This window comes from Budorcas taxicolor, chromosome 13, assembly GCF_023091745.1.
Source record: "Budorcas taxicolor isolate Tak-1 chromosome 13, Takin1.1, whole genome shotgun sequence".
NCBI classification, from domain to species: domain Eukaryota; kingdom Metazoa; phylum Chordata; class Mammalia; order Artiodactyla; family Bovidae; genus Budorcas; species Budorcas taxicolor.
Window position 1 is genome coordinate 18,467,459 of NC_068922.1, and position 22,423 is coordinate 18,489,881.

At 38.6% G+C, this 22,423-nt stretch overlaps 1 protein-coding gene across 8 annotated transcripts in view; it reads left to right on the forward strand.

The window, feature by feature from the left end:
• The window catches only part of PARD3 (par-3 family cell polarity regulator), a 592,324-nt gene that overhangs the window by 302,262 nt on the left and 267,639 nt on the right, over positions 1-22,423 (forward strand). For all 8 annotated transcript variants that reach the window (XM_052651068.1, XM_052651061.1, XM_052651065.1 and 5 more), the window contains exons 6-7: positions 10,716-10,807; positions 13,024-13,107. In XM_052651068.1, the coding sequence (XP_052507028.1) occupies positions 10,716-10,807; positions 13,024-13,107 (176 nt within the window). The remainder of the gene's footprint in view (positions 1-10,715; positions 10,808-13,023; positions 13,108-22,423) is intronic.

The following is a 22,423-nucleotide window of genomic DNA, read 5'->3' on the forward strand; positions in this document are numbered from 1 at the left end:
TCTTTAGTAATTGGCATATCAGAAGTCCTCAGTATAGACTAGCAATTATCACTTTTTGTTAATTAAAGTTTAAAATTCATAAGTGCCTTGCCTTTCGAAGAAGTGATTTGTCCTCATGTGTAGCAAGAAATATTTGTTTAGACTTTTTATTTCTTACTGATTTAAGTAAAAGTTTATTTAAACTAAAGAGTCTTTTAATGAATGGAAAGATTGATGATGAATGGGAAAGCCCTGATGCTGGAAAGATTGATGGCAGGAGGAGAAGGGATGGTTGGATGGCATCATCAACTCAATGGACATGAGTTTGAGCAAACTCCAGGAGTTACTGAAGGGCAGGAAAGCCTGGTGTGCTACAGTCCATGGGGTCACAAAGAGTCTAACACGACTGAGCAACCGAATAACAAGTTTCTACATTAACAAATTGATGATTAATTTTGAAATCATTTTTAAGCCAAGGAGAAATTGATTTTTTGAGAGAAAATAGTTATAAATTGTTTTATAAATATAAATCTAGATATTTATTTACTCATGTATTACACTTATTTCACCCTGAAGATAAAGCATTTTAAAATGTCACCTCCGTAAGGATTAAATGTTAGTTAGAACAGCATGGAACAACAGACTGGTTGCAAATAGGAAAAGGAGTATGTCAAGGCTGTATACTGTCACCCTGCTTATTCAACTTATATGCAGAGTACATCATGAGAAACGCCAGGCTGGAGGAAGCACAGGCTGGAATCAAGATTGCCAGGAGAAATATCAATAACCTCAGATATGCAGATGACACCACCCTTATGGCAGAAAGTGAAGAGGAACTAAAGAGCCTCTTGATGAAAGTGAAAGAGGAGAGTGAAAAAGTTGGCTTAAAGCTCAACATTTAGAAAACTAAGATCATGGCATCCGGTCCCATCACTTTATGGGAAATAGATGGGGAAACAGTGTCAGACTTAATTTTTTTGGGCTCCAAAATCACTGCAGATGGTGATTGCAGCCATGAAATTAAAATATGCTTACACCTTGGAAGGAAAGTTATGACCAACCTAGATAGCATATTGAAAAGCAGAGACATTACCTTGCCAACAAAGGTCCGTCTAGTCAAGACTATGGCTTTTCCAGTGGTCATGTATAGATGTGAGAGTTGAACTGTGAAGAAAGCTGAGCACCGAAGAATTGATGCCTTTGAACTGTGGTGTTGGAGAAGACTCTTGAGAGTCCCTTGGACTGCAAGGAGATCCAACCAATCCATCCATTCTAGAGGAGGTCAGTCCTGGGATTTCTTTGGAAGGAATGATGCTAAAGCTGAAACTCCAATACTTTGGCTACCTCATGCGAAGAGTTGACTCATTGGAAAAGACCCTGATGCTGGGAGGGATTGGGGGCAGGAGGAGAAGGGGACGACAGAGGATGAAATGGCTGGATGACATCACCAACTCAATAGACAAGAGTTTGGGTGAACTCTGCCAGTTGGTGATGGACAGAGAGGCCTGCCGTGCTGCAATTCATGGGGTCAGAAAGAGTTGGACACGACTGAGTGACTGAACTGAACTGAACTGAACTGAGAACAGCAAAATTGGTCATATCACAAAATCAGTATGTTTCTACAATCCATAAATTATTTTTTTTGGAAATGTTCAAAAGAATCCAATGGATATTAGTCTGATAAGGAAGCCACACTTGAACCAGATTGATTACGCTGGTTAAAATCTTGTCACCTAATGGGTACACTTAGCCTTTGGTGTGTGATAGGGAATCTGAGCAGTGAGAGCTACTTCCTGTAAAAGAAATGACTTCCATATTGTTGAAGTGGTGATAGTGGTCAAATCTTGGGATAAATATGTTAGGAGTCAGGCAAGTGGGATGCTGGAGTTAGTTATTGAACCCAGTGATACTTAGTAAGGCTTCTTTTGTGTGTCTTGGAGCACAGGAATTGTGGAGGAAGATTCCTGCATATGACTGGATATCAGACTAAGTATGCCTGATAGGATTCCTCCACCCCCAGTAACTCTAATAATCTACAAGAAGCAAGCTTAGATTTTGAAACTTAATTTCAGGATTCTACTGTGCATGTAACAGGTGCAAAGATACATACTATTTGTTGTTCTCTGTGGTTAGATAGCTTCATAAATCAGCACCATCTGTTCTTCTTCTACAAGACTCTTCTCTTGCCTTGGGTTGTGTGGAGTCATGTTGTGTATGTTTCAAGACAGGAAATGTTTCATTTCTGTGGGAAATGGAAATTTCATGGACTATGTTCAGGACTGTGTTTGCCATTCCATTTGATCAGTATTAACTTGAGATGAGAGTGTTAGGCATCCTTTTGAGGGTGGGCAACTCACATAATATTCAGCATCACAGGTACTGAATTATTCTTCATTTAATCCAAAGTTATTTGACATTGAACTCTGGAGTTCCATGGAGCAAGTTTATATTAAGATGAACTGCACTGTCTTTAGAGGTATAAGAGCTATTATTTTCCCTCTATAATATAAGAAGACAGTTTTATTTTTAAAAGTCTTGCTTAGTATGTAGTACTGTCTTTTCTAATTCTTTTTTTTTAAGTGCTTTTACTCTAGTAGAGTACAATGATCTTTAAATAAAATTATATTACACATTTCCTGATTTTCTTTGTTTAGAAATTTGCTTATAGTTTTATCATTTCAACAGTGAAACCCGCCCCCCCCACCCCGCCCACTCAAATGTTTTCAACATATGATGGAAAATTATTTTTCCCTGGGGATTAGGCTAATTAATCAAATAGTGGCAACCTTAACACAAAAGCCTTCTGGAATCCAATTTGTGATACTCAGGGGACTTGGAAACAGATTCCCCTCAGAATTTATTTTCCACCAAATGTGATCCCCCAAAGTGGTTTAATTCATACTGTCAACATTCAAGTAAATACTTTCTCTGGAAGCTATGGCTCACTAAGAGTTAATGTATCTCTCATTAAGTTTGGGAAATTTTGGAATTCCAAAACTCCAAAAAGGTGAAAAAGATCATTTAGTTGAGCATTTGTGTAGCAGTGTAATTGAACTGGTTACAGTATTTTACATGAAAAATAATAACAACATTTGAGGAAGAATATTATAAATTTGTTTAGCAAGATATCATCAGAACTTTCTCTTCCTTTCTTCTTCCTAAACATAAAAATCAGATTGGTATGCTGGAAATTTAAGTAAGCAAGTATAACTTAAGTTTTTAAAAAACATTTAGACAGTATGTAAATTATTTCTTGAAATTGTAGGCTTTTCTTTAAAGTAATAGCTGTTCAAAATATTTATATCCTCAGAACTCAAGAGTATGAGTGCAGAGATGCAGGTGACTGCTTTCTGGGTAAATTTTTATTGTGTTCCATAAAACATTTTGTAAACAAACCGATTACAAAGTTTATCCTCTTGTATGAATGATGGAAGCAGGATTCAGATTTTAAGTGTTCTAACTACCAATTCTGTCCTATTTTGCAATAGTATCCACTTTTGTTAATGATGTCATTAACAAAAATCTGTGAATATAGAGAAAATATTTAGTGCCCAAGAAGGAAAAAATACAACTAGATAATTTTTAAAATTAAAAAGATAATTACAGATTTAGCCTAATTTCATTTTTTTCTCTCTCCTTTTACTACTTGACTCTTCCATCTTAAAAACATTGCTTAGATCAGTATTATATCACAGATAAAGGGTTAACAAAAATTATTTCCCCCTCTGCCCAAGAGTTTAAACTTCGGTGAGGTTTTTGGTTTTGTTTTGTTCCCTTTTCCTGGAAACCTGATAAAGGTTTCCGTGAACAATCTTTGTATGGTAATTAAATTATTCTGATTGGTAAATTGTATCTGGACTGGAAAAACTGTAAATATCTGACAAGCAGCTGTCCCTTTGGTGATGTCATGAGGCATACTGGCTTCTCTGAGGCAGGAGTCTCCTGAGCCAGGGCAGCACTCTGCATCCAGCCTCTGTAAGTGTCTTCCTGTGCAACTGAACTGTCATCCGGGGGACCCACAGGAGAAGGTCGTGGGCATCTTCCAGGAAGGCACCTGCCAGGGACACGACCACGATACTGCCTTCCTGGCCCGTTGGGTTTCCTATCTTTTATTATTTGAAGTAAACCTGGTGTCAGATTTAAATTAAAATTAAATACAGCATACTCGAAGGCATTCAGTGAAAAATCTAGCACTCTCTGTGTTCCCCCAGCCCCTCTCCCTAGAGGCAGCAACTCCCAGTCTATGCAGATGTTGGTTGGTTCTGGTATTTACTTCCATGTTTCTGAATAAAATATTTATGTTGTTGTTTTGTGGTTATGAGCTATTGACATCTTTTGCTTTGTCATTATGGAAGATGGGGTTTTCCCTTTAATGCCACTTTTACCTTCCCGATACCCCTCCTCTAAGTCTTTACATGAAAATTCCAAGTGGAATCAATACCCAGTGTCACATTATATAGCGATGTGAGAACTGCTCACGGTCTAGCCGAGCGGGTTCTCTGATTACGTTTCCTTTCCTACACATTTTCCTTCGCTATTCTTGGAGCTAATTGCTTTGGCATTTTGACAGTTTGGTTTGTTTTCTCTGTCTATATCTTTAATCTGTGTCCCACCCCGTCATTCTCTATCAGGTCTCTGAAAATATCTCCCAAATACTAAAAAATATCAGAGTAATTATTATTATGATTTTTCTCATGGAGACGGACTTCCCAGACCTCTGTGTCCTGCTGCTCTAATCTTCTCTGGACTGTCACCATATTCTGGACTTACCTTGGGTTCTGTCCATTGTCTCATTGAGTTCTCTGGGTTTTACTGGAAGACATCCAAAAATAAATTGATAGGAAAGGGACCAGGGGAAGTAAAGAGTTTGCTTGTCTGATTTTTTTTTTTAATACTTGCTTTTTTTTTATTTGATTTTTTATACTTGATTTTTTTTTTCATACTTGATTTTTGTTTTTGTTTGGTTGGTCATATTGTTCTATGTTGAAAAATATGTTTTTCCCTTGATACAGATGGTTTAACTATTTCATGTAGTAGAATTTAATGTTTTACTGTTCAAAAGACAGTCTTATCATACAGCGTGTGTTAATCGTGTTCCCAGTTTTAGTTTGCTAGCGATCATACAAACGCTGTGTGTGTGTACTCAATCGCTTCAGTTGCGTCCGACTCTTTGCAACCCCATGGACTGTAGCCCACCAGGCTCCTCTGTCCATAGAATTCTCTAGGCAAGAATACTGGAGTGGGTTGCCATGCCCTCCCCCAGGGGCCTACAGATGCTACCACTTGGCGACGCTCAGATTAAATTCTGTTATTGGGAGATAATTTTCCATGGTTCTTTTGCATTTCTGTACATCTTGAGAATGAAGGCCTTTGTGCTGCACTCTTCTTTCAACGATGTGTGTAGAGCAAACAACCTTGGAAGACAGACACGGTGTCTCCCTGCGAAGCAGTGAGCAGGCATGCAAACTGTTTGTGTAAAGGGTTCCAGTTCCCTGGGCTCAGTTTCTCCTGTGTAGACCAGTGTCCCCGGGCCCTCTTCATATCACCTTTGAGAATTTTAGCTTAGGAATCAGTACACAAATGGAAGATACTCTGGCTGATGCCATTGCTGTAATGAACTGTCCTTTGTCTCTGAACCGAGGTGTCCTCTGTGATACCCATGAAGCTATGTGGCAGGCTAACTTAGAGCTTTCAAGCAGGATGGAATCACAGCCCCGTCACAGGTCTTCACATCTGTCTCCTCTCTGAAAATTTCCTCAACTAGCAACCCGTGGTGTTTTCTTTTTCCTGCCATTTATTGGATTGTAGAAGATTCATTGGAAGGACTGTTGTTGAAGCTGAAGCTCTAATACTTTGGCCACCTGATGTGATGAGCCAAATCATTAGGAAAGACCCTGATGCTGGGAAAGATTGAAGGCAACAGGAGAATGGGGCAGCAGAGGATGAGATGGTTAGAGAGCATCACTGACTCAGTGGACAAAAATTTGAGCAAACTCCAGGAGATAGTAGAGGGCAGAGGAGCCTGGCGTGCTAATGGTCCATGAGGTGACAAAGAGTCGAACACAACTTAGTGAATGAACAACCACAGCAACACAGCATTTAGTTGTTTATAATTTTTGATATGTTTTCTCATTCTGAAACCCTTTTATGATGAACGTACTTTGTATACAGCAAAGTGCAAGAAATTATGGGTTTTATGCAACTTTCTAAAATGTATATGATACATTCTGTATTTAATTGAGTGGGTAATATGTTTAATATTAAATTTTACTGCAAGGCATAAAGTATGAAAGGGTGAATATATACTCTTAAAATATCTTATAGTTGTGTAACATTACCCTAAAACAATTACTGAGGTATGTTTTATATGTCACGTATTCACTGCGTCTCGTTTCAATAACAGCTAACATTTATTGTCCATTACCACGTGTCAGGTACTGTGTTATGATTTGTGACGTGGGTTTATCTTGCTTATTCCTCTCAGTAATCCTAAGAAGAATTAGATGGTTTTATTGTTCCTAGTTTACAGAAGAAGGGATAGAAATACAGAAAGGGTATATAACTTGTTTAAGGATGTGAAGTTGGCAGATGGCACACTCACTTTTCACATCCAGGTCTGTTTAATTTTTGAAACTGAGCTCTTAACCACTATTCTCTACTGTAAAATAGACGGGATAGTACATTGGCTCACCTGAAAAATTTTCTTCACACTGCGTAGTTTAAACTAATACTCTAGGCCTTCCATCTTGATTTGGCATAGTTCATAACTGAGCTTCATTTACTATGGTTACAATGGAATTCAGTGTATAACTCCTGCTAGAAGTGACTGTGCTCAGTTGCAGCTCTTAAAAGTACAAAACAACAAAATAAAGCAGTATAGGAGTTGATGTGTACACATTCAGAAACTGTAGTTCCCACAGCAATTGCAGCCCAGCCTCAGGGTAGTGAATTTTGCAAAATAACTGAACACCATATGCAGCGACATGATATAATATTCTCCATGCTCTTGGGGCCCTGATAATGGCCACTGTGGGAACAGTGAATGTGTCAGTTATTAGTTGCTGTTTCATCACTGTAGTTTGGGGCATTTCATTTATGTGGCTATTTCCCAGTGCCGCATAGGTGTTTCTCCCAGTTGTATATCGTGGTGGTGTTTCAACAGTGCTTAAATTATTAATGAATCCTGAAACTAAATGTCCATAACCCATAAACTATTTGTATGTTTTCCATCTGATTTATATACTACTGTGTTTCTCTCCTCTCTATCCCAACTCCCAATGGAAAAGCTTAATTTTGGGAGTTTGTTGTTTACATTCTGAGTGTGACTCTTAGGCAGGTTCAAGATGCTGGTTCACCTTTGAAATGTATTATGTAATGGTGCTAAAGCTGAAACTCCAATACTTTGGCCACCTCATGCAAAGAGTTAACTCATTGGAAAAGACTCTGATGCTGGGAGGGATTGGGGGCAGGAGGAGAAGGGGACGACAGAGGGTGAGATGGCTGGATGGCATCACCGACTCGATGGACATGAGTTTGGGTGAACTCTCGCAGTTGGTGATGGACAGGGAGGCCTGGCGTGCTGCGATTCATGGGGTTGCAGAGTCGGAGACAACTGAGCGACTGAACTCAACTGAACTGAATGGTGCTTAAAGGAGATAAATGACTAAGAAGGACATAGCAGAGCCCCTCAAAGCACAGGATCATCACTCTTCAAGTAGCTTGGCCTCACGCAGTGCTCCACCATTGAGGATGCATGGAGTCTATCTAAACTCATAGAAGAGCTCGGCACATCCAGCTTCTTATTTTGCTGGACTCTCAGAGGCAATTGGGCATTAGCAACTACCTTGCCTTCATATTGCCTTAGTGACTTGAAATATCATCTGATGCTCTGTCTTGAACTTAGAGCCATTGGTTATCATTTTGTTGATTGATGTCTCTGTTAATGGTTTATACATTTATACTATGAGTTAGAAATATACAATTTTTCTGTAATGGTAGACTCTCATTAGGTGGTTTAATAAGTTCATATATAAGCTCACTGTTGTCAAGTTTATATAGTAGAAAAAGATAAACAAATTATGGGTATGTAAATTATACACATAAACCTCCAAGATGTAAATTAAATAAATTTTATTGAGTTGTATTTGGAAGCATATTACCCCAGAGACTCCTGAGGGTGATTTTGTTTTCATTAGCAAATACTTGCATACTACCTGCTGGGTGTAAGACACTGTGGAGCCAAAGTAAAGCCCACGTGAGCCACTGTGTTTGGAGATTCTGAGTCTTTTCTAAGTATTCTAATTTAGATAATAAAACCGTTGATGTCATCAGACATGTTTATCCTTATTTAGATGATCCTGCAAAGCCAACATCACTGTTAGTGAACTGCGTAGTGAAAAGACGGTGGACAAGATGACAAAGAGAGGTATATTCCTGGGTGACATTTCATTTACTTTTATGAACCGTCACATTTATTCCACATGTACTTTTTGAAGCACTGGCATATTTATGCAATTTCTAAAACATGTTGGAATATAATTTTTTTTTTTTTTTACTAACACTCTGCCTTTCTGAAAGGGAGAGTGCAATGCTGGGAGTTGGTTAGCTTACTCTTTGTCCCTTTTTGTGCACCTGGTCCTTTGTAACAGAAGTAAACATGGCTAAGATCTTACTGCCTTTACCTCTAAATGATCGGTCAGTAGGCTTAGGATAACCTTATGTGACATTTCACAGGAGGAAGTGTTTAAGTCTAGGATTGTACTAACTTCATGTTCATTTTGACAACCTATGTTAATAGGAACTAGGGAACTGACAATTGAACTGAAAATTTTGCTGATCTTTAAGATTTACAATGGTCTCAACTGTTTGGATTATTAAAATGTTAAATATCTGTCCCCAGTATAATGTACATTTATTCGTATATTATAACATTATAGTAATATATTCGGAGCAGTAGTATGCATGCATGAATGTATGCTTAGTTGCTCAGTCATGTCCAACTCTTTGTGACCCTTTGCCAGGCTTCTCTGTCCATGGAATTTTTCAGGCAAGAATACTGGAATGCATTGCCATTTCCTCCTCCAGAGGATCTTCCTGACCCAGAGATTGAATCTGTGTCTCCTGCATTGCAAGCAGATTCCTTACCCGCTGAGCCATCAAGGACACCCAGTATATAATATCAATAACCTCAGATTTGCAGACGGAGAAGGCAGTGGCACCCCACTCCAGTACTCTTGCCTGGAAAATCCCATGGATGGAGGAGCCTGGTAGGCTGCAGTCCATGGGGTCACTAAGAGTTGGACATGACTGAGTGACTTCCTTTTCACTTTTCATTTTCATGCATTGGAGAAGGAAATGGCAACCCACTCCAGTGTTCTTGCCTGGAGAAGCCCAGGGACGGGGGAGCCTGGTGGGCTGCCATCTATGGGGTCGCACAGAGTCGGACACAACTGAAGCGACTTGGCAGCAGCAGCAGCAGCAACAGATTTGCAGATGACACAACGTGAATGGCAGAAAGTGAAGAGGAACTAAAGAGCCTCTTGATGAAGGTGAAAGAGGAGAGTGGAAAAGCCTGCTTAAAATTCAACATTCAAAAAACAGAGATCATGGGCTCTGGTCCCATCACTTCATGACAAATAGATGAGGAAAAAATGGAAACAGTGACAGAGTTTATTTTCTTGGGCTCCAAAATCACTGGGGACAGTGACTTCAGCCATAAAATTAAAAGACACTTGCTCCTTGGGAAAAAAAGCTATGACAAACCTAGACTGTATTAAGCAGAGACATCCCTTTGCTGACAAAGGTCCATATAGTCAAAGGTACGGTTTTTCCAGTAGTCATGTACAGGTGTGAGAGAAGTCCGTTGTGAGGTTTAGAACTTTCCCAGTAGTATGAGAACTTCTTTGGTATAGCTGTTCTCCAGTTTGTGACTCGCCCGCCTGGCGGCTCTATTGTGTAGCTAATGGTCACCTCCTTCAAGATGACTTAATGCCATACGCTGGGACTCCCAGGACTGCTGTTGCTAGAGCCTCTGTCTCTGTGGCAGGCCACTGCTGACTCATGCCTCTGCAGGAGACCCTCAGACACTCAAAGGCAGGTCTGCCGCAGTCTCCTGTGGGAGTCACTGCTTCTTCCCTTGGTCTTGGTGCACACAGGTTCTGTTTGTGTCCTCCAACCGTCTCTGGCAGGTATGAGGTTTGAGTTTAAATGTGATTGGGTCCCTCTTACCATCTTGTTGCAGCTTCTCCTTTGCCCTTGATTGTGGGGCATCTCTTTTCAGTGGGTTCCACCATTCTTCTGTATGGTTGTTGGTTGCTAGTTACAATGGTTGTTGGTGGTTGTTCAGTGGCTAGTTACAATTTTGGTATTCTCACATGAGAAGATGAGTGCATGTCCGTCTCCTCCGCTACCTTGGGTCTGATTTTTACGCATTAAATATACCAAAAGGTGGAGTAAAAACAATAAGAAGTTAACATAGGTATAAGTCCTAATGTTTTCTTTCCTTATTGCAGAGGCATCTTGTTTACCCCCTGGGATATACTAACTCGGGAGACTTACTGCTTTAAAATACAACTTTTCACATGTTTGAACCCATGCTATCACTAAAGGCCATCCTCACTAGACGAGAGATGTAGTTAACGTGATCATAATGCCTGTTAGACTCCAGTTTTATCCAGTTGCTTCTCATGCGCTTTCTAAGGATAAACCTGACCCGGGGTGTGCTTCTCTCCGTTTAGGATGAGGATGTCGCAGAGGAGGACAGCAGTCGCGTGGAACCCGTGGGCCATGCCGACACTGGTGTGGAGAACATCCCCAACTTCTCTCTGGAGTAAGTTACTGACAGTTTCAGCTAAGTTGTAGCTTCACCGATGGCAGCAAGTATTCCGAAAGCGTATGGCATGCGGAATGTCTGTGCTTATTTAAAACACGCTTTGCACTGGTTTGTTTTCCAAAGAGCATCTTTCATCTACTGAGTTAATGGTATAATGTAAGAGCTATAGCATGGAAATTCACAGGTTGCTGCTGGGTTCCATGCCTTGGCAAATACTATTAAATGGTAGTCTAAAGCAGTGTTTGATTGAAAATGTTTGTCAGGCTCACGGCACTGTCACTGCTTTCAGTTTGCTTTTGTATGTCAGTGTTTTGTTTGTTTTTCAACTTTGCCAAGTTGACAAAGATATTGTAGACATACTTGAAAAACTAGTTGGATCAGGTAAGCATTAGTCATTTTAGTATATGTTTTATTGGCTTGAAGAAATAGAGTCTATCAAGATATTTGATGGGGACCTTATAAGAGGTTAGGGACCTTGAACATGATTTTAAGTATCAAAGGTCAAAGAAGAGCTTTCATATATTGTCACAACTTTGCAATTATCTTAAATAACGTCAGGTTTGAATGGAAGATGTTTTTAAGACTTTGTCTGAGTTACCTTAGAGCAGCCATTTCTAAATTTTTTCTTTGACTTTGGGTAAAAGTTGGGGGTGGTGATATTAATAATTAGACTCTGAATTTTGTCTTTTCTTGGTTTTCCAAGAAAGGGTTAGAAGAATTTTCTCAGTGAAATTAAACAGGCTCCCAAATCAGATTATACTTGGATATTCAGCACCCAGTGCTCTCTAAGTAATTACATTTAAGAAATATTTGTACCATTGTAATTCTTTTGAGAAAGACTATGAAATAAATAAATGTATTAAAAATACCATACTATCCTTAGTTGACAAACAGACATTAAATAGATGTTCAAATGCTATTAATGATATCTGAAATAGCATCTTAGGACATTCTATGAAAACATTAAAAAATTAAATATCCATGTAAATAGTATTACTTTAGTAAATATTTTGCAATATGACAAAATTTTAATTTAGCTAATTAGGATATTAACTAATGTCCTAAGTAGTGTATATGATTTAATCTATATACATATTTTCAATTTTGATTTGTTTGATATTCCAATCTTTAATTTTCTTGAGTCTTTGTATTACATAACCAGGGCACTTATAGTACATAGGATTACCTCAGGTTTTTATTTAAGGCATACAGTTGAAGTACTGGCATTTTCCAGTGCAGAAGAACTGTCCTGGGATCCTGATCAAGTCCATTGGTAGTTACTTATGTTTGTCCAGGTTTCCTTAAACTAGATACCTAATATCTAGTTGAAGTAGTATTTCCAAATATTGATCATTGGATCAGTACTGTTTAGATTTCTGTGCCGTGCTCATACCCACAGAAATACCCAACAAAGAAAGTGAAATCTCATTGAAATGGTTTAGAAAATTTACATTCTCCAGGTTACACCAATTTGCAGTAAATTTGGGCTTATGATATTCATATTAAAGTACTGTAGCTATGTAGTAGACATCTGCAAATGAAGTCATGTAACTTCATATAAATAGTGTAAAGACTTTTAGAGTTCAATTACAAACACTCTTAAGGCAATTGTTCGGTTTTTCATGGGTGCCCACTGGGGTTGTGTCACCGGCATGAGCAGTGAGCTTACAGCAGGTAGGGTGTTAGGAGTAAGGGTGGTGGCATCCTATCTGGACAGCTACCTGCAGGGGCAGAGCTGTGCCCTTACTGGACTATTGGAAGGATCAGTGAGATGACCTGCTCAGAAGCGCTTTGTAAACTATAAAGTGCTGTGCAATGGAAACATCTTTAGCCCGTTAGTCTTCATAATCCTTGATTAGATATTAGAATGGGAAACTTTCAGTGCAAGTCTAGAGATCTGATTACAAAATGTGGACTTGGAGTATACAGAAGAGCAATGTCCTGGGTGATTTTTAATGTAGTTATTTCTGATGATAGCTCCCCTCCCATGCCATCAGACTAGCGTGCCGGTATGTAGTGTTGAATGTGCTTTCATCACCATGCTTCTCTTCCAGAATGTGAATGTATATGCGTGTGTGCCCCTTGGAATTTTTGTTTTGTCTCTTTTGTTGTTTACCGTGTGTCTGTGCCGTTGCAGTTTTGTGTTTGGTTTGGTTTGGTTTTAGTTTGTGACAGTACATGTTCATGCTCCCTCATTCATCATTGTCTCACAGTGATATGGTAAAGCTCGTACAAGTCCCCAACGATGGAGGGCCTCTGGGAATCCATGTAGTGCCTTTCAGTGCTCGAGGCGGCAGGTAACGTATCTTGCAGGTTTTTAATTGAATCATAATGTACAGTGTTTTATCTTCATTTATGCTCAGATGTAGAGTAGTGTTGAGTTAGCGTATGCTTAATAGAAGCCTCTTCATTTGCGGGCCACCGTGCCTTCCTTCCTATGCATCATAATCACAAAAGCACTTAGGCTGATGAAGAAATCGGGCATTTAAATTATTCTAATAATTTTATTGTTCATCACATCCATGCAAACATTTTACTACGCTGCAAATTGATGATAGCCTTTATTGCCAGAACTCCAGCTGAATGTGCAAAGGTAAGGAAGTTCTTCAAGCATTTTCCTGGAAAACATGTATCCAGTATAAGTTACCTGGATAACATAGAAAATGATTCATTGAAAATTTGTTTATATGTCTGTTTAGTTCTTTAATTTTAAATGATTTTTATAATTGTGTTCCAAAATTTTTACGTTAGAGAAGCTATAGATTTATTTCCTCCCATGTGATCTGTGTCTCCTCTTCAATCTGCCCACCCAAATGGCACAGTTTTGCACTGTTTGTTAGTATGACTTCATTACTTCATAGAACATGTATCCTTAAAAATGTCAAATGTTAAATGAGTTTCTTTTACCCTGCTGCTTGTTTTCAATGAAAGAATTATTGTTTGTTTTATACATATTCAAATACTAAGAACTGATTTTGCAGCTAATCACATCAACTAATCAAATGTTTGATGAGCCTTTCATCATCCATGAAATACTGCCTCCTCCTGGGGCTTGGGGAGAGGCATTAACCTTTGAGGTTTAATCTCATCCTCTCTTATTTACCTATTTAGTTATTACCAGCTGAAACATTTATGATCTATTTGGCTTTTTAGTTTGAACTTCTTTCTTTTATTGTTATCCCTTTATCTATTTATTTTTAAACTTCCTTTATGCTGGGAAAAGAAAACAGGGAGCTGGAAAGTCGCCTTAGGCTAGCGAGTGAGAACATAGAACATTCTTTTAACTCTTGCCAAAGAATTATGAGCATCTAGTATGTTGTAAGAGACATTGGAATGTCAATTACAGGCATGTGACTGAATTATCTGTTTCATTTTTTAAAATAAGTGTTTGAACAGTTGTACCACCTTCCTAGTGTATGTTCCTGACCGTGCTGTGTCCAGACTTCATGTTTCTGGTAATGCACATGCTTAATGGAAGGTCTGGAAGCTGATGCATTGATTTACCTAGAACTCTGCTGGAGTAGGAGGCTTGAAAATGAGCATTATCTAACAAAATGTGAAATTCTTCTGGAATTGAGAGCGGGGTGTTAAATTCACAGACTTATGACCACTTTTACTTTTTTCCCTTCTTTTCTTCTTCTCTTTTTAAAACTCTAGATAAACATTGAACTTTCATCAAAGAACTTTCATTTAAATGAGCTCAGTTGTTTTCAAAATGGCCCTTGCCTTTATCTCCTTTAAAAATTATAATTTTAAATGATCTGAGAAGTTAAATCCCTTTTCCATTTATTTCATGAGTAGAAAAATAAGCTAAGAGGGTAAAATGCATGAATGATAGCTTCCCAATACTAGTGTGCCTTTAACTGCTTGTGGAATATAACTCATCACAACTGAGACTTAATTGTGTATAGACCAGCTTTGAATCAATATTTCAAACATGCTATTTTCTGTCATTTATTACACATATTCTATGGCATTGTGTGGAAGGATATTGGGATAAAATAGGTAAAAAGCCTAAAGCAAAAGAACTGTAAGATAGAAAAATTAATCTACTGCAGATTAATTCAGTGGAAGGTATTTTTACTGGTTACCATGGCATTTCATTTTGATATACAGAACTCATTCAACTAGACAAGGATCCCTTTGCAGAACTAGGTGTCATTTTTAATCCCTGTTGATTTGGCAAGGTAATGAAGAAAATCCTGTACAGCATTCTTGTACAAGGGACAAAGAGATTAAGACAATGAGATTCTTTATAAACCCTTTCTAGGCATCAGCAATTTTGAAAACGGAGCAGAATTTTTTCCCCCTAACACCTGTAATGTGTCTTTGAGCTTCCTCATTGTCTTGACATTCCTGGTTCTCTGGAGTGAGGCGGAAAATGCAGAGAGCAACAGGAGGGCTTCTCCAGAATCCTAGCCGCCAATCTTCAGGAGCCAGACACACCCATCTCCCTTGTTCTCAGAAATGCTGACAAGTACATTCTTCCCAGTCTGTCAGAAACCTTCCCAAGCATTACTGAGTGATGGTTCCTGTGTTAGGTGTTGGGAAACAAGGATGAATGGGACATGGTCTCTCTCCAGGGATGTGCAGTCAAGATGGAGTGATAGCCAGGAACTCACACTATTATAATTATGTGATAAATGCCGACATTGTGAGTTGATGGGGAGGGGTTGTCTGAATTAGGTAACTGAAGCTGGCTTGTTGTAGAAGATGATTTTAATTGAGATGACACTTTGTGAAGGAAGCTACATCAGCTCCATGGTGACTGTGAGGGCAAATTAAGCAATGCAGAATAGTGTAAAGGAGGAAATTAAGTGGAACTCGTGAAGAAATTGCATATATTATCCAGTGGAAATAAAAGAATACACATTTGTGGGATATAAGTTGAAATTTCTGAGAATAAGTTTCTTTGTGCAAAATTCCAGTCATACTTGGCCCCCTCTCAGTTTTGGAAATGTAATTAATTGAATAACACTTACTGAATACTTATTTTTCTAAAAGTGACATATACATGTCAGTATTGCTTTCTGATTTCCATTTCAAAGTCAGAAAGTTTTAAGGAACAGTACAGAATTGGAATCACACATCCTACAGAGAAGAAACTCGATGCAAAACATCTCAAATATCAAACATAATTCAGGGAAATAGGAAAAAAATGTGAAGTCAATGTTAGAGAAATTTTTAAAGCTACTTATGTATTCGGTATTATTTTGGCCTGTGGTTAATGAAATTTTTTGAATAAAGATTCTGCTGAATCAATTTTAAAGAGGCCATTTTCTAGAGTGGGTTGAATGTTCTTTAGTGACAACTGGCTTGTGGCTCCCCTACCCCAGCCATTGCTTTGGGTATTAAAAATGGAGACAAGTGGCTGCACAGGAGACACTATGTTGATATCCCTTGATGCTCTGTTTTTCTCTAGTTATCATCCTGTATTTTATTCAAAAATATAAAATTAGCTGATCCCCACCCAGAATTCTTTATTCACAGTTTTGCTACCTTGAAATCAATTTTCACTTCACACATATAATTTCATTTCCTCTTGATTTTAAATGTCAAACATAACCTCCTTATTTAAATCACAAGTGCTACTACTTTCAGGAAGGCTCTGCCAAGTAATTGTCATTTCCTTTGGCAGAAAAACCATGTTTCATGTTAAAATTTTTTATATTTCTAGGACCTAGCCCAACAGTATTGCTCAGCGAAGCTTACTTTGACTATCCCTACTAACTCTGCATTGCTATCGAAATAAAATACATATAAAAATAAATATCTAAGGTACATTAGAAATAAAACAATAAGGATGTATCCTGGCTTGATGTTAATGAGGTTTCCCAAGCCTTTCCAATTACTTAGGAATATGATTGTGTTGTAATATTAAATATTTAGAAAGCAAGATAAAATGTATATTCTGAAATAGGGGCTGGGCTTATGAAATAATAAGATTTTGTAGTTTTAAGGGACTTAAAGTCTAACTGAGAAATATGTACTATATAAAGAGATCTATACTATGTGTCCAAAGAACCTGATGCACGTGTGTGGTAGGATTTCGAGGAAGTGGAGGTTTGAAGCAACGGAACTTGATCTGTTCTTTAAAGGAAATATACGACTTAATGCTAGTGATGTCTGAAAAGATCTTCTTTCCTGGAAGAGGATATACGAAAGGAAGATGTTCCATACAAATGTGTGTGATTTGCTGAGAAATAATGATTCGAAACAGAGTGTATTGGAAATGGCTCTTAGAAAGCACTTTATGAATGGCCTGTGAGACTTCATTCTGTAAATAGTAGAGAAATTGTTGAAGGTTTTCGAGAAATACCATTATATTATTTTTTAGATTAGCTATTATTCTTCTATTTGGTCCCAGTCTAACTTATAGAAGACATTCTTAATCTTTTCCCGTATGGAAACACATATGGCTAAAGCATATTATTCTTTTTTAAATTAAATTGTATTCTTTATTTTATTTTTTAAAGCATATTATTCTTAATAAAGTGCAGCCTGCTTCTCTGTCTCTTTTCTGTAATGGACATAATTGAATAATTTTTGTCTCAAAAAAAAGTGTTTATTAAGGTTTAACTATTCTGTATAAAAGTTACTAGACATGTTTGGAAGGTCTTAAGAAAAATACTCATCTACTTAATAATTCAGTGAAATTCTATGAACTTCACTCCTCTAATACTTATATGAGTTATAAATAGTGTTAGTTTTAACTCTTAGGTCACTGAACCTTTATTATATTACTTTTTGTTGCATAAGACATCAAAATCAGAAAGCTCATCTTCTTTCCAGAATTCCCAGTTGCCTGTGCTGTCTTCCCTCTTTGTGGCAGACAGTGATGGCCTTACCCACATGCTGAGTCTTCATGTTATTGGCCAAGGGCTTGTTAGGAACAGTCCAGGCTAAGAGATGCATTTTGATGCACCTTTTTTGAGAACACAGATACTTGGGACAGTTCCTGGCTCTGCCTTTCGAGTAAGTGTGGCCTGAGCAGGTTTCCTTCACTTAGCCTCAGTCTTCGTATTTGAAGGCTGGGACACTCCTGTGACTTTGTATGGTTTAAATAAGAAAATACAGAAACTTACAAAACGCGTGTAAAATTCCTTTAGTGAGGTATTTGGCAGTGGCAGCTAATATAATAAGAATGGTATTGACAGTTCACCTTCCACTTATCTACCTGTGATGTGCTTTAAGATTACCTCCAAATGCTGGGTGTTCTGGTTGTCTCAGTTCAGTTCAGTTCCGTCACTCAATCGTGTCTGACTTTTTGCAACCCCATGAACTGCAGCACGCTAGGCCTCCCTGTCCATCACCAACTCCCGGAGCTCACCCAAACTCATGTGCATCGAGTCGTATTGCCATCCAACCATCTCTCTGTCGTCCCCTTCTCATCCTGCCCTCAATCCCTCCCAGCATCAGGGTCTTTTCCAATGACTCAGCTCTTCGCATCAGATGGTCAAAGTATTGGAGTTTCAGCTTCAGCATCAGTCCTTCCAATGAACACTCAGGACTGATCTCCTTTAGGATGGACTGGTTGGATCTCCTTGCAGTCCAAGGGACTCTCAAGAGTCTTCTCCAACACCACAGTTCAAAAGCATCAATTCTTTGGGTCTGGTTGTCTAGGCAAGTGCTAATGAGACTGTATAATAGTGGAATATGATCTCAAAATGATCTCTTCTATCATGAATATGAGATGAAAATTTACTCTTACATCATAAGTTTGAGAATTTCAGTACACACTTATTTAGGTAGTTGGGTGTATTTGTTAATGAAGAATTACAGCCGATTTGAATTTCATGGAAACAGCTCAGGTGTTAAGAATAACTTTATTTGAGGCTTGTATATTTCAGTTCACTTTAGAGTTTTTAGATTGAATATTCACTTTTAAAAGAATGAATATCCTCTTGCACTTTGAGTACTCTATTTTAATTCATTTCCCCAAAAATACAATTTATTTACTGAATCTGTATCCTTTTGTCTGGAAGACTTCAGTTGTTCATTCTCAGCTGCAGATTCATTTTGTTCAAATCAAGGGGACATATTAAATGCATTTGTTTTAGAGAGAAAAGTTGTATTTTACATTTAGATAAAACTTGCTTTTTAAAATGTAGTAGTATGATGCCTATTATTTCTGCCCTTATTTTAAGGAATTCTCTATTTTCACTTTACCATGTTTTGGTCCACTTTATCTCATCCACCAAAGGCTATATTAACTTGGAGTTCTTACTGTGGTTCTGAGGGATTGAATGTAGGTCATTGCCAGCCCATTGTCCTGGGCTCAGTGAGGGGAGAGGGTCCTGCTGCTGGGAGCTCATTCTGCTCATGCCTTCTCTGCTTTTGCTGTAGTTGTGGTGTTTACACTGTGTCAGCTTTTATTAAGATGAATTATGATCATTTCCATACAGCTGGGTGGCAGTTGTGGGAGTTTACGTTATCAAAGCAAAACTCACACTTACTCAGCCAATTTAGATGTCAATAAAACATTTGTTACTTATTTTCAGTTTTATCATTGGCTGTAATTTATACTTAGGATTGAAAATGTTAACATGTGTGACTGAGTTTGTTTTAATTAAGTGTATAATTAGGCTAATGAACCTTGTAAAAATGTAGTGGTGCAATCCTTAATATAATCTAAGCAGTTAAATTTCTAATTACACATCCAAAATCATGTACAGAGATGCTGCCTTTCCACGGCTGGCTCTCTGGGGCTGTGTTCTCCTTCTTTGCCCCCTTTGGGGGTAAGAAACATTGTACAAAAGCCATGGTGAAAGACTTCAAAGAAATATGTCTGTATTTACGTATTTTTTAATGTAGGAAATTCATTCAGAAGTGGGATTTGTACATAGCAGACATAGTGTGTTTTCCCCTAAATTTTTGAAAGGATAGAGGTACCAGGGAAGGGTGGTAGTTTTGGGGATGTTTTCAGTTTACCAGAAGAAATCCACTTGCCCAGAAAGCACCTTGCCAAGTCGGGTTCACATTAAATTCGCGCAGGAGGTGGAGAGGTGCTGCCCCATGTAACCGGGAGCCCTGATGTTGTGGCTTCCCGGCGCTGACCTCCCTGCCGTGTCACTCATGACCTGCTGGTCCTCCTGCACCTGCCAGCACAGCCAGGCTGGCGCTTTGCCCCTGGTCCTTTCCCCAAGCGGCCTGCCCTCCCCACTGCCCGACTCTTCTCCCTCTCCTGGCTCTTCTGTCTTTCGCAAAGCGGTTTCTTCTGATGAAAAGTGGTTGCCCCTAACAAGGAATTCTGGTACTGACTGCCAAGAAGGAAAACCACTCTCTACTCTGGCATAGAGTCATGCCAAAACGCTCTGACCTTCACGACCTTTAATTATTCTCTCTAATAAGAGTGTTAAGGGAAACACAACAGCATCGGCACTCACTTCTTTATTCCTTTAGAGGGAATTCTAGTTGCTGGTTGAATCTGCAAACCAGACTCCTAAAATTTGTTTCTAATTATGAATACTATCTGGGCTGCCTTTTCGTGGGCAGGAGGGGGTGGAGACGTCTCTGCTAGCAGACACAACTTTCCAGGAAGATGAAAATCTCTGTTATTACTTCCCATTGATTTCCCTTCAGAGGGTCCTCTTCATTCTGTTTGGCTTTCATGTTATCAGTTCAATTTTCCTGTGAAGTTGTTTCGATCATTCCTTCCCATTCCTTTTGTAATCATTTTCACCTAGCGAACCAAATGGCATAATTTTGCAGATTGTACCATTTTCCTTTTCAATTAAACCATTCTTTTGAAGAGAATGATTCTAACAGTGTGGTCAAGTACTTAGAAATCAGCAGGCTACTAACGTCTCCTTAATTCAGTCTGTTCTGTTGCTTCCCTGATCACTTGCTGTGTCACTCAGGGTGAAATTTTTCCCTTTCTGCTCCTCTACCCCCAACCCTCAACCACCCCATCAGCTCTCTAGTCTCCAGTGCTGTGGAAGAGGATTCTGAGGTTTCTGCGACTACTTTAATAGTGTTGGATTCTAAAACCTCATTTAATAAACTTTGGCAGTATTTCATGTAAATATGATAGCATACTTGTTTTTGATTTGTAGCATTTTTACTGTATGTGAGGATTACTCATGCAATTGGTTGTATAAGAGGGCTTATATAGAAAGACAAGCCATTCCATGAATGAAGCATGTCAGGCGTTTTTACTGTATGTTATTATCTTGGAATGATTCCCATGGGGGGGAAAAGCAGATTTAAGAAAAGAAAAATGATTATCTAGATGAATATAAATCCATGGACCTATTCATCTGAAGAATATTAATGCCACTTGTAGAATTAAATTACAGATTTCCAAGTTAGATTATTTAAACTGTTATAGATACTGAAAGGTTTTATTGGAAATAAATTTATAAATTTAAACAAACGACTGATACTAGCTACCTGCTAAGTAATTTCCATTAAACTTGGTCTGACTTTCTCCATTTCCCTAAAAATATTCTATGTCAGAATACACAAAGTATTTCAGGATATATAAAAACATAATAATTTTTAGACACTTGAGATCACAGCAATGTTGTAACTGTATTGAGAAATTGCTCATGATCTCACTGATTAAAAACTAATTAACTGGAGTGACTCTTGATAGGCCATGCTTTTACTCAGGGGCTGAACACACGAACTTGAAAGAACTGTTGTTGGTCCTTTGAGGCAGCTTTTAGCAACAGAAGTGGTACCAAGTCGTGGTTCTGTTAGGATTGCGTGTGGGTGGCTGAGTCATCTTTTCTCTCTGCTGTGCTCTCAGGTGGGTGCTTGGATGGCAAAGTGGCCTCGTGTCTGCTCCTGGCTCCACTATTACCAATAACTGTGATGCAGTTTGATTTCTCTTGTTATTTTGTCCCACTCAACAGAGACATGGGTATATCTTGATGACGTGATGCCTCTGGATAGAACACTTTGTTCACTTGCCCATGCGTGTGTGTGTGCTCAGTCACTCTTTCACAGCTGACTCTGTGGCCTCATGGACTGTATCCTGCCAGTCTCCTCTGTCTGTGGGATTTCCCAGACAAGAATATTGGAGTGGGTTGCCATTTGCTTCTCCAGGGGATCTTCCCAACTCAGGGACCAAACCTGTGTCTGCTGCATTGGCAGGTGGATTCTTTACCACTGAGCCACCTGGGAAGCCCATAGACACTGACAAATCATAGGGAAGCTTAGGAAGGCACACTGTGGGCTTGAGTAGATTTTAGGAGTCACTTTACATTTACTGTGCACTTTGGTTAGCACAGTAAGATATCACTTCCTGCCAAGCAGGGACTCTGACAGCTCTAGTCTCATGCAGCTGGGTCAGTATATTCTTGCCTTTGAGCTTAGAGGATTTTTATATTGATTTAGTTCCAATATATGATGGCAAGTAACTAACAATGACCCACGCCATATTTTTCACTAGTCACCAAGTTTCTTAGACTCTTACACTAGTGGATGTTAATCCCCAATTATTAACATGACCAAAAGCAATTTAAATGTCATCTCCTCTTAATTCTTGCGGTAGGTATACTTAACCATAGTAAGACACTGTGCCTCTTCAGTATATTTAATAATAAAAATTAGAATGACATCAATAGTGACTCAGTAAATATTCATCAAAGAAACAGGGTTAAACTG